The sequence below is a fragment of the Ursus arctos genome, unplaced genomic scaffold (assembly GCF_023065955.2).
Source record: "Ursus arctos isolate Adak ecotype North America unplaced genomic scaffold, UrsArc2.0 scaffold_9, whole genome shotgun sequence".
In the NCBI taxonomy this organism is placed as follows: domain Eukaryota; kingdom Metazoa; phylum Chordata; class Mammalia; order Carnivora; family Ursidae; genus Ursus; species Ursus arctos.
In genome coordinates this window covers 42081294-42094760 of record NW_026623111.1, presented here as the reverse complement: position 1 = coordinate 42094760, position 13467 = coordinate 42081294, and the positions used below count along the sequence as shown (strand labels likewise).

The following is a 13467-nucleotide window of genomic DNA, read 5'->3' as shown; positions in this document are numbered from 1 at the left end:
GAAGTCCGGAATTCTGATGCTTCCAGCTGTGGTTTTCTTTTCCAACATTCCTTTGGCTATTTGGGGTCTTTTCTGGTTCCATACCAGAATCCATAATTTTAGGATTATTTGTTCCAGTTCTGTGAAAAAAAGTTGATGGTATTTTTATAGGGATTGCATTTTATGTATAGATTTCTCTAGCATTGACATTTTAACAATATTTGTATTTTAATGTACTGGATCCCACTGACAGTATTTTGGTGAGAATTTTGGCATCCGTGTTCATTGGGGATATTGGTCTGTAATTCTTCTTTTTGGTGGGGTCTTTGTCTGGTTTTGGGATCAAGGTAATGCTGTCCTCATAAAAAGAGTTTGGAAGTTTTCTTTCCATTTTGATTTTTTGAAACAGCTTCAGAAGAATAGGTATAAATTCTTCTTTAAATGTTTGGTAGAATTCCCCTGGGAAGCCTTCTGGGCCTGGGCTCTTGCTTATTGGGAGATTTTTGATTACTTGCTTCAATTTCCTTGCTGGTTATGGGTCTGTTCAGGTTTTCTGTTTCTTCCTGTTTCAGTTTTGGTAGTTTATACGTCTCTCGGAATGCATCCATTTCTTCCAGATTGTCTGATTTGTTGGCCTGTAGTTGCTCATGATACGTTCTTATAATTGTTTGTGTTTCTTTGGTGTTGGTTGTGATCTCTCCTCTTTCATTCATGATTTTATTTATTTGGGTCCCTTCTCTATTCTTTTGGATAGTCTGTCCGGGGATTTATCAGCGTTATTAATTCTTTCAAAGAACCAGCTCCTAGTTTTGTCAATCTGTTCTACTGTTCTTTTGGTTTCTAGTTCATTGATTTCTGCTCTAATCCTTATCATTTCTCTTCTCCTGCTGGCTTTAGGCTTTATTTGCTGTTCTTTCTCCTTCTCCTGTAGGTGTAGGGTTAGGTTGTGTATTTGAGACCTTTCTTGTTTCTTGAGAAAGGCTTGTAATGCTGTATACTTCCGTCTTAGGACTGCCTTTGCTGCATCCCAAAGGTTTTGAACAGTTGTGTTTTCATTTGTTTCCATGAATTTTTTAAATTCTTAATTTCCTGGTTGACCCATTCATTCCTTAGTAGGATGCTCTTTAGCGTCCATTTATTTGAACAAGTTCTTTCCAAATTTCCTCCTGTGATTGAGTTCGAATTTCAAAGCATTGTGGTCTGAAAATATGCGGGGAGTGATCTCAGTCTTTTGGTACCGGCTGAGACCTGATTTGTGACCCAGGATGGTCTGTTCTGGAGGATGTTCCATGTGCACTTGAGAAGAATATGTATTCCGTTGCTTTGGGATGGAATGTTCTGAATATACCTGTGAAGTCCATCTGGTCCAGTGTGTCATTCAAAGCCCTTGTTTCCTTGTTGAGCTTCTGCTTAGATGATCTGTCCATTGCAGTGAGGGGTTGTTAAAGTCCCCTATGATTATTGTATGATTATCAATGTGTTTCTTTAATTTTGTAAAAGAAATTGGTAAATTAATTGGTTTATATAATTGGCTGCTCCCATGTTAGGGGCACAAATATTTATAATTGTTAGATCTTCTTGGATAGCCCCTTAAGTATGATATAGTGTACTTCTTCATCTTTTATTACAGTCTTTGGTTTAAAACCTAGTTTGTCTGATACAAGGATTGCCACCCCAGCTTTCTTTTGATGTCCATTAATGATAAATGGATTTCCACCTCCCCCGCACTTTCAATCTGGAGGTGTCTTTGGGTCTAAAATGAGTCTCTTGCAGACAGCATATCGATGGGTCTTGCTTTTTTATCCAATCTGATAACCTGTGTCTTTTGATTGTGGCATTTAGCTCATTTACCTGCAGAGTAGCTATTGGAAGATATGAATTTAGTGCCATTGTATTACCTGTAAAGTTACTGTTACTGCATATTGTCTCTGTTCTTTTCTGGCGTATGTTACTTTTGGTCTGTCTTTGCTTAAAGGATCCCTTTTAATTTTTCTTACAGGGCTGGTTTAGTGATCACAAATTCTTTTAGTTTCTGTTTGTCCTGGAAGCTTATTATCTCTCCTTCTATTTTTGACTGATATCCCAGCTGGGTAAAGTATTCTTGGTGGCATATTTTTCTCCTTTAGCACCTTGAATATATTATGCCTGTACTTTCTGGCCTGTGAGGTGTCTGTAGATAGGTCTGCTGCCAATCTAATGTTTCTACCCTTGTAGGTTACAGACTTCTTGTCCCAAGCTGCTTTCAGGAATTTTTCTTTGTCTCTGAGATTTGTAAGTTTCACTATTATATGTCGTGGTGTTGACCTGTTTTTATTGATTTTGAGGGAACTCTCTGTGCCTCCTGAATTCTGATGCCTGTTTCCTTTCCCAGATTAGGGAAGTTCTCTGCTATAGTTTGTTCCAATATACCTTCTGCCCCCTCTCTCTTTCCTCTTCTTCCAGGATCTCAATTATTCTAATACAGTTTTGCTTTATAGTATCATTTCTCTGTCGAATTGTCCCCTTGTGATCCAGTAGTCGTTTATTTTTCTTAGCTTCTTTATTCTCCATTGTTTGGTCTTCTATGTCACTAATTCTCTCTTCTGCCTCATTTGTCCTAGCAGTTAGAGCCTCCATTTTTTTATTGCGTTTGATAGCCTTTTTTATTTCAACTTGGTTATAGTTCTTTTATTTCTCCAGAAAGGGATTCTGTACTGACTAGTATATATTTTTTTAAGCCCAGCTAGTTTCTTTATAATTGTTATTCTGAACTCTAGTTCTGACATCTTACTAATGTCCATACTGATTCGGTCCCTGGCTGTCAGTGCTGCCTCTTGTTTTCTTTGTTGAGATGCGTTTTTCTGTCTTGTCATTCTGTCCAGGGAAGAATAGAGGAACAAGAGAAAATACTAAAATGATAACAACAACCCCAGGGAAATATACACTAAACAAATCAGAAGAGACCTGAAACTGGGGGCGGGGGTGGGAGAGGGCAGTGTCTGAGAATATAATCAGACAGGTGAGCAGAATAGAGCAATATGCTGGATTCTTTGTGTATTTTGGTCTGTTTTGTTTTTGTTTTTGTTTTTTGTTTTTTATAAAACTAGATCCCAAAATTATTACGAGTAATAAGAAAAATTTGTATATGTACAAAAATAAAATTAAATACAATGAAAGGATAGAATGTGACTGTAATAATGGAAATTAAAAAACAAGACAAAAGAGAACAACAACAACAACAAAAAAAAACAAAGGAAGGGATATTAGCAGACAGGTGAACAGAACAGAGCAATACACTATCTCCTGAGAGTATTTTGGTCAGTTTGTTAGAGGAAACCATATCTCAAAATTGTAAAGAGAAACTTATCTATACAAAAATAAAATTAAATACTTTGAGAGGATGGACTGTAACTGTAAGGGTGAAAATTAAAAAGAACTTTAATGAAAACAAAACAAAAAAACAGAAGAAAAAAAGAAAAGAGAATATGATCAGCAGGTGAATAGAACAGAGCCATACACTAGATTTTGGGTGTATTTTGTTTTGTTAGAGGAAACTGCATCCCAAAATTTTAAAGAAAAAAGTATGTATATACAAATATAAGGTTAAATGCAATGAAAGGTTAGGATGTGACTGTAAAAATGAAAACTGAAAAAGACTTTTAAAAAAGGTTGATAAAATAAGAATTTTGTTGAAAAAGGAAAGAAAAATTTTAAAAGAAGGAAAAAAAATTTTAAAAATTAAAGTTGAAAGACTAAAGAATCACGGGAAAAAAGCCATGAGTTCTATGTGCTGTATTCCCCTAATGCTGGAGTTTTGCAGTTGTCATTGATTGGCAAACTTGGTTTTGGCTGGATGTTCTTGCTGATCTTCTGGGGGAGGGGCTGTTTGCGTTGATGAGTGTTTTGCCTGGATGGAATTGCACCACCGTTTGGGGGGGGGGGGGCGGCGCGGCAGGCTAAGTAAGCGTCTCCAGATCGCTCTATGTGGCTTTTGTTCCCTGAGGGCTTTCCTCACAGCTTTAGAGGATGAGAATGAAAATGGCGGCCTCCCAATCTCCAGCCCCAGGGCCGAAAGTTCGGGGCCCTACTCTTCAGTGCTCCCTCAGGGAAAAGCAGTCAGTCACTCCATTCTCCCTGGTCTCTGTCTGCACTCCGTGCTCATCCGGCCTGTGTCCGAGCATTTCTATCTCAGGCACATGACCCTGTTTCGAGTCTCCAAACCCTGCAGACTCCTGCAGCATGGGTGGGCACCCACCCAGACCACTCTCCCAGGGGGAGTAAGGAGGGTCTCACTGGTTCTGCTGCTTGCTGGGCCCCTGCTCAGAGAGCAGTCACCCGACCATGGTGCAGATCAGTTTATGGTAACCCTGAGCTGAGAGCCCTCTCCTGGGTTCACTGATTGCAGCTGACTTCCCCACTCCGATACCTGGGAACTCTGCTGCACTCAGGCACCCTCGGTTTTCCTGTGACCCCGAGGATTCTGAGACCACACTGTCCCACCTAGGATTCTTCCCCACGTCTTCACATGAGCACCTTTCAGGCAGGGACATCCCTCACTGGATCAGACTTCTAAAAGTTCTGATTTTGTGCTCTGCAGCTCTGTCACTTTCTGGTATCGGTTTATGGAGGCTGCATGTCCCCGCTTTTATCTTCCCATATATCACCTGGCATTCACTTCTCTGCACCTCCTACCTTGCAAAAAGTGGTCACTTTTCTATTTCTGGTGTTGCAACTATCCTTTTCTTAGATCTCCAGTTGAGTTCACAGGTATCCAGAATGGTTTGATTGTTATCTCGCTGAATTCCTGTGACCAGACGAAATTAAGGTCTCCTACTCCTCTGCCATCTTGGAAGCTACCCCCATCTTTGTTTTGAATTCTGATTTGTCCTACATAAGTATTGCTATTCTGGCTTGCTTGCTTTTTTTTTTTTCTTCCACGTTTTTATTTAAATTGCAACTAGTTAATATAGTTCAATATTAATTTCAGGTGTAGAATTTAGTGACTCATCACTTAACATACTACACTTGGTGGTTATCACAACAAGTGCCCTCCTTAATGCCCATCATGTGTTTAGCCCACTCCCCCCACCCCCCGCCCAGTAACTGTCAGTTTGTTCTTTACAGTTAAGAGTTTGTTTTTGGTTTGCCTCTTTTTTGATACCCATTTTCATGAGAAATATTTCTCCATCCCCTCACTTTCAACCTGCAGGTGTCTTTAGGTCTAAAATGAGTCTCTTATAATCAGCGTATAGATGGGTCTCATTTTTTTTATCCTTCCTGTCACTGTATATCTTGTTATTGGATCATTTAGTCCATTTATATTCAAAGTAATTATAAATAGATATGTATTTATTGCCATTTTATTACCTGTTTTGTGGTTTCTGAAGATTTTCTCTAATCCTTTCTTGTCTTTTTGATGGTTTGCTGGTTTTCTTTAGTGATATATTTGGATGCTTTTCTCTTTTTTTTTTTTTTTTTTTTTTTTTTTTTGCATGTATGGTAGTGGTTTTTGATCTGTGGTTATCATTAGGTTTGCATGTAACATCTTCTGCATATAGCAGTCTGTATTAAGTTGATTGCTGCTTAAGTTTGATCTCATTCTTTACACCTCTCCTCCCCATGTTTTAGGTGTATGGAGTCATATTTTATATCCTTTTATTTTGTAAGTTCCTTGACTGATATTTTACAAAAATATTCATTTTTACTGCTGTTTTGTTTTCTGTCTTCACACGGTCACTTTTGGTCTTTCTTTTCACTGAAAGAGGCCCCTTTAATATTTTTTGCAGGGCTGGCTTAGTGGTCATGAACTCATTTAGTTTCATTTGTCTGGGAAAAGTTTTTTTTTTTTTCTTTTTTTTTTGGTCTGGGAAATTCTTTATCTCTCCTTTGTTCTGATTGATAGCCTTTTTGAATAGAGTATTCTTGGCTGCAGATTTTTCCCTTTCAGTACATTGAGTGTATCATGCCCACTCCTTTTTTGGCTTGGAAAGTTTCTGTTGAAAAATCTCCTGCTAGACTTATGGAGTTTCCCTTATATGTGACTGTCTTCTTTTGTCTAGCTGCTTTTAGATTTTTTTCTTTATCAGTATATTTTGCCATTTTAATTAGATTTTGTTGGGGGTTCTCTGTGCCTCTTGGGTCTGGATATCTGTTTTCTTCCCCAGATTTGGGAAGTTTTCAGGTATTATCTCTTTAGATAAATTTTCGGTCCCCTTTTCTCTCTCCTCTTCTGGGACTCCTATAATATGAATGGTACTGTATTTGATGGAGTCACTGAGTTCCCTAAGTCTATTCTCATTTTGTGTTTTTCTTTTTTCTCTTGTTCACCTCGATTACTGTCCGTTACTCTGTCTTCTTGGTCATTAATTAATTCCTCTGCTTCTTCCATCCTACTGTTCATTCCATCAAGTGTATTTCTAATTTTGTTCATTGAGTGCTTCATCTGTGCTATGTTATTCCTTCTCTCTGTGTTGAGGGTCTCACTGATGTCTTCTCTTTTCTCAAGTCCGATGAATATATTTAGGATCATTACTTTAAAATTCTCTATCAGGCATATTACTTATGTCTGTTTTACTTAGATCTCTGTCTGTGGCCTTGTCCTTTTTTTACATTTGGAACAAATTCCTCTGCCTTTTCATTTTGTCTAAGTCTCTCCCTGCTTCTGTGCGTTAGGAAAGTCAGCTTCATCTCCTGTTCTTGAGGGTAATGGCCTTATGAAGAAAAGGTTTTGTAGTGCCCTGCCGGGTAGTATCACGTGACCTCTTCCCCAGATCCTGGTGCTTCGAGGAGTTTCTCCAGTGTGTGCTGTGTGTGCTCTGCTGTTCTGTCTTGGCCGCTTTATTCTTCAGGCCAGTTGTCTGCAGAGGCTCTCTTCACTTCTGTTGTGAAATGAGACCTGTCACTACCACCAGTGGAACTGAGGCCCTGCAAGAGTCCTGAGTGGGGAGAGGTGGTGTGGGCAAGGGTTTGGGCTAGTGTTCTGGGGCAGTGGAGGGGTGGCATCACCCTGGGACTGACACAAATGTGACTGGGTAGGGTGGTTCTGCTGGAGCACAGGAGGGTGGGCCTTGGTGTAAGCAGGTTAGGTAGCGAGTGTTGAGGCTATGCTTCTTCCCGCAGGTGGCTGTGTGCTTCCGCTGAGAGGTGGGAGAGGGAGATGGTGCCTGCCAGTTCCTTTGTTCCTGGTGGGGTCTTTCTGTGAATGCTGTCTCTCTGCGACACACTCTGAGATGAGCAGATAACCTCCTCACTCTGTGCCCCAGATGTTCTGCAGATCATTGTTTCCAAACTGTGTGTCCACAGGATGTTTGTCCTGCCTTCTTCCCCAATGACCCTGGGCTCTCCCTGAGCCAAACCTGCTGATCTTTAGAACTCCAGACGTTAAGCCCTGCTGATGGCCGGAACTCATGAAATTTGGCCCCTCTTGCTTTCCAGGCCCAGTTGCCATGGGGATTTGTTTTCCCCTTGCACTCCCCTGTGTGCTAGTCTGTCTTTTGCCAGTCTCTATTACTGGGGCTCCCTCCCTGCCACAGCAGCCCATCTTTTTCACTGCCTCTCTGCATTTTCCTACCTTCTTCATTGTGGCCTCTTTTCTACCTTTAGTTGTAGAGTTTGCTCTGCAGTCTTCAGATGTATTTAGGATGATTTGATAGTTATCAAGTTGTATTTGGGACAGTGTAAGCCTGGGGTCCTCCTACTCTGCCACTGTCATTGAAGACAAACAGTTTTAACTAATGAACTCTTTCCATTATATCATACAGTGTGGGAAAATGGATAAGCCTCACAGGCTTCAGTCTTAGGAGTAGGATGTCCTTCCCTGTCTTACTTTCTCTTCCATATCTCTCCAATTTTCCTCCTTTGGGCCCTCCTTAAGACCCTTTTAGTTTTTGGTGTACCCATTCACTGTGCTTGGAAATTAAATCCCTCCACCCAAAAGAAGTCTGGGCCCTGGGTTCTTTCTTGTAGAGTTAAGACTTTTGTGGTATGTTGGTGGAGGCTTTTCTCTGCTTAGTCTTTGCCTGTGTCAAAGTTGAAAGGGCAGGCTCTGGTTCTGGCAATGGCCTTATGTTGTTAAGAGTTCTGATTTCAGTTCGTTCTCTTCACAGAAGACAGCTTTACTCAGTTTCTAGCAAATATGCAAAGAGCAAATACAGATCACCGTAGTAAATGTTAATTCACTGTCAAAGATAACACAATCTAGCTTCACATGAAACATGTTCTTAATGTCATTTTGACCCCTTCATTATGAAATAATACTGAAATTATTGTACTAAGGAGTTTTCGTAAAAATAATTTCATGAATTTTTTTTTTCTTTTTTCTTTTTTTAAGATTTATTTATTGGCTTGAGAGAAAGAGAGAGAGAGCCAGCACACACATATGTGGGCTGGGGGCGAGAGGGAGGGAGAGTGAGAGAGAGAGAACCTCAAGCAGACTTCCCACTGAATGCAGAGCCTGACACAGGGCTTGATCTCACGACCCTGAGATCATGACCTGAACCAAAATTAAGAGTCAGACACTTAACTGACTGAGCTACCCAGACACCCCTTGAATTTTCTTAAATTTCACACTTCTCTCCCTTTCTTTCTTTCTCTCTTTCTTTCTCTCTCTCTCTCTCTCTCACACTCTCAGCCAAGAATGGGTTTTTCTGAGCCATTCTCTGAAGATAGGCATCTACTCATAATAAGTTCTTTCTGACATCCAGATCTGTCCCCCAGTAGAAGGGGAGGTGGAGGGTGCCTTTTTCCATATATTCAACAATTCTTCAACAGTTATTTAGAAGTAAGGGAGATTGCTCTAACTCCCAGGTCCATACATCATATATTACAGATATTTTTTATCTACTGCGTGCCACATATCTGCTAGGTGCTGCAGATAACAGTGTTGAAGAAGACATATATGGTTCTTACCAGCAATTGCTATCCTTTGAGAGAGCCCCGTAATTAAAAAGAAATTTAAATTTAGCATGATAACCATTTTGATAGGCAAAGAGGAACGCCTCTTATGGTGTATCTTTTCTGCTGTATATTTTCAACATCTTTTTCACTGGATCTTCTTTTCCTTCAGCTTGCATATATGCTTCAGTTACTTCCCTTGATAGTTGGTCCCCTTGGAACTTGTCCTTTCTCCTTTCTTCCCTCTGAAGTTCATAAAGGAGTAGTTTATAATAGCCTGATTATCACTTGTGTCTAAACTCATTGTAGTCTGATTCACCTTACTACCGATATAACTCTTTAAAGTCACCAAAATTTACTTCTCATTTTCTTAGTCCTTATCCTGTTTGATCTCATTTTACAGTGAACCATCCCTCTTCCTCCTCACTCACCTTGTCATTTTCTCTTCTGTTGCCTTCCCTTTTTTTTTTTTTTTAAGATTTTATTTATTTATTTGACAGAGACAGCCAGCGAGAGAGGGAACACAAGCAGGGGGAGTGGGAGAGGAAGAAGCAGGCTCCTAGTGGAGGAGCCTGATGTGGGGCTCGATCCCAGAATGCTGGGATCACGCCCTGAGCCGAAGGCAGACGCTTAACGACTGCGCCACCCAGGCGCCCCATTCTATTGCCTTCCTTGACGACAGTGTGTTCTCTGTTCTGTCATTTTCTCTGGCCCTTGTCCTTCTCCTCATCCCCATGTGTGGATATTACTCCAAGGATTTGTCTTAGGTATGCTTCTCTCTTTTGCAGATCACATTTCTTTAGCTCTCACTTCTGTGCCTAGGGTTCTCAAGTGAAAATACCTTATAAAATATAAAGTACAAGATTGCTTTATTATTAACTATTGTATCACCTGTACCAGCTTCTCTCCTGAACTCTAACTTCCCATTTCTCAATGCTTCCTAAGTCCTTCTCTGTTCTTTTTGTTACTAATTTTATTCAGATTTTTATTAACTTCCCTGACTCTTCCAAAAGCCACTGAAATTTTCCCAACTTAATTCTGTTTCTTCTAAATCCATGTACATACTGCTTCTAGACTACTTTTGAACAATATCCTTATGTCTTGACCTGGTATTCAGGGTCTTTCATGATCTGACCCCAGCCTACTTTTTCAGCTTAATTTCCCTTTTACTTTATCCCCCATGTATCTCCTTAAGCTTCAGACACCTTTTGTTAATCTATCCGAAGGGTGGTAATTTGTTGTTTTGTGTGTCAGACGTATCATTGAGGTCATGTGTGTGTCAGATACCAGCATCTTCAAATAAGGCAATTTTTATATAATATGCACGTAATGATGTTAGAACATTAGGTATCTATGTTTTAGAAGCCAGCTCTCCCATATATGACCATAGTGCGATTTTTTTTTTTCCAGAAGCATTTACGAATGCACAAAGATATGTACTAAGGTATCGTAAAGGGAAAAGCTAGCATGCTGGAAATTCCTCTTTTAAGTCCTTTGTTATTAGATTTTTTTTTCTGTCCTGTACTTTTTTTTCTTTTCACTTAACTGACCATTATGTTTAATTTCAGGCTCTTGATGGTTTTTTTTTAGCAATCATGACCGATGGAAGCATAATATACGTGTCAGAGAGTATAACTTCATTACTTGAACATTTACCAGTAAGTATCCTGTGATCTGTTTCTTATTTAATGCCTATTTTAAATATTCTAAAACACGAAGAAGAGAACTTCCAGAGCAATGTCGAACAGTGGTTAGAGTGGGGACCAGAGCTCTAACCATGTCTCGCTGTTTGGCAGCAACTATTTAACTGCCACTGTATCTAACCTCTGTCCTCCTTATTCTAATGGTGTTTTCAGTGTTTCTTTTTAAATCAGCCTGGTAACAGTGTTGCTAAATCACTGGAAGTATCTTGAGAATAGCTAATTTTCTAGGGAGGTATTTGTTCCTTTTAGAGGAACTCAAATAATTTTCTCAAAAGAATAACACTAAAAATAATAGATACAGAATTTTTGTGCTCTGTCCAGAAATGAGAATTTTATAATGACCATATTCAATTTGTTTTCAATATGACTGAAAGAGTACAAAATTAGAAAAGAATTATATTGTATAAATTTGATTAAGATGGTGAATACCTGAATTATATTTTGTTGTTTGCTGTTTTATTAAAAGTATATTTATTTAATACTCTGTGTCACACTGTATGGTAGGTGCTGTGCTGCAGTTGACAGTTTTTATAAATTTGAAGTTTTTATTTAAAATGTAATTGTTTAAAAAAATGTAATTGTTCTTATCTAAGATAGGACTTGTATAAATATTCTGAAATTACTTATAAATTACTCTTAAATTTTCCATCTTTTGAAGATTTATAACATTACAAAGTAAACTGTCTGTAAAGGTCTCTTTCAAGAAATAGCGAAAAGCACTATCTCTCTTCCTCTGATTATTCTGCTACTTTGTACTCTTACCAGAAGAATAGGCTCCACACTTAAAAGACCAGATTCTACAGCAGGTCTAGTTGGGATTTAAGTGTTTGATCATTAATGTTTTCCCCCTCAATAAAAACCCTCTTTGCCTTCACGTTCCCACCTGGGTTTTTGTTTTTGTTTTTTTTAACTTTTAATTTTAGAACTGTTTTTAGAGTTCCAGAAAAATGAAGAAGATATTACAGACAGTTCCCATATGCCCCATACCCAGTTATCTCTGTTATTCACATCTTCTGGATCTTTTTAGTTGTTTGTGTCAGCCAGAGCTTATAGACTGGCAGGTGAATTTTTTGGCAGAGGAGATTGCTGCTGATCGGTGGACCCATCATTCCATTCTGGGTTAATAGTAGCATTTTTTAGAAGAGTTTTTTGCTTTTCTGCAGTTACTGTGGATACTTTTCCTCACATCACTGACATTGCTGAATTATATGTTATTTAATGGTTTGAAAACATAAATAAAAGTGTCTTTTGAGAAAATGAAATAATACTTGTTTAGGATTATACATAATAAGAGAAAACAATATGTGCTTTCCTATTTTGAGTTGTCATTAAAAATAACTAACAAATAGTTTAAAGTAATTTATTTTTGTTTTAATATGCAAACCTTTTTTGTCTAAAATAGAATTTTGGCTATTGCCTGAAAGGAAAGAAACATATAGCAAATCCCCAAGTTAGGCTTTAGTGTTTATAATTCAGTTCTCTTGAGAAATTAAAATTTGCCATCTTAGTGGTCAGTAGTACTTAAAATTTTTAAATTCTAATTCTGACTGTAAAATTATAAAATTGGTACTTAAGGTCCTGCAAAAAATATTTTTCTTAACTTTGTCACGTCCTACTTATGAAATTAACTTGGGCACATTTTAACCTATTTGTAGCTAATGATCAGAAGGAATTTTATTGATTTCCCCCCTCTTGGTCTGATAGTCTGTGACAAAATCATAGGGTCATACAACCTCAGCGTCAGAAGGGATTTTAGACCTCCTTAGCCCAGCCTGCCTTTTATGTTATCAGCAGACATGTACCCAGAGAAATCGGACTTAATTGTGCAAGAATTTAGTGAAAGTGCCAAAAGTCAGGTCTCTTTACTGGGAACTTAAAATTGGTAACACTTGACAAGTTAAGACTGATTTCCTCACACTTGCTTAAATGTCTTCCTGAGAGAAGATATATTAAATTTATAATCACATGTAATATCAGGGGGGATGGTCAAATTAACCATGTTACAGTGTAACAGAGTCCAAGAGTAAAAGTGCTGCTCTGAAGATACTTTTCCTTTCCTTTTCAGCTCCTCTTAACTTGTTAGTTGGGAAGTATAAAGAAAGTCAGTACAGACTTTGGTATAAATATAGTATGCAGAAATACAATTTAGAGTTTTTTTGAATAGTTACATAATGATTTTGAATGCTTATTTGATACGGCCAGAATTTTTGTTCCTTATGCCTGTACATAAGGAACACAGTTGTTATATCCAACATATATTTGACATTTTTTTCAGAGGAGCTTTTAGTCCTTTTTAAGCAACTTGTGTTTATGTTTCCAAACCAATAGTAGTTATTTAACTGCTGGTTGTCTACCTGAAAGAAAAGGAAATTGGTAAGAGTGAATAGTTTCCACTAAATGGTCACATTGACCTACTGTAGAAAAAAAGGCCTGTATGATCCAGTAATTCCACTCTTGGGTATTTATCCAAAGAAAACACAAATACTAATTCAGAAAGATGTACGTACCCCTGTGTTTATTGCAGCATTATTTATAATAGCCAAGAAGATATGGAAGCCACCCAAGTGTTCATCAACAGATAAATGAATAAAGAAGATGTAGTGTGTGCGTATACACACACACACACACACACACACACACACACACAGACGATGGAATACTACTCAGCCATAAAAAAAGAATGAAATCTTGCCATTTGCAACAACGTGGATGAACCTAGAGGGTATTATGCTAAGTGAAATAAGTCCTAGAGAAAGACAAATACCAAATAGTTTCACTTACATGTGAAATCTGAAAAATAAAACAAATGAATAAAAAAAAAACCAATAGACTCTTCAACACAGAGAACAAATGAATGGTTGCCAGAGGAGATGGGGGAGGAGATGGATGGATGAAATGGGAGAAGGGGATTAAG

General features: G+C 38.3%; 1 protein-coding gene across 25 annotated transcripts in view; it reads left to right on the top strand.

The window, feature by feature from the left end:
* Window positions 1-13467, top strand: part of CLOCK (clock circadian regulator) — a 137500-nt gene that overhangs the window by 78320 nt on the left and 45713 nt on the right. For 24 of the 25 annotated variants that reach the window (XM_044387755.3, XM_044387759.3, XM_044387758.3 and 21 more), the window contains one exon: window positions 10419-10508. In XM_044387755.3, the coding sequence (XP_044243690.1) occupies window positions 10419-10508 (90 nt within the window). The remainder of the gene's footprint in view (window positions 1-10418; window positions 10509-13467) is intronic. The other variant, XM_026508927.4, reaches the window with a different exon arrangement.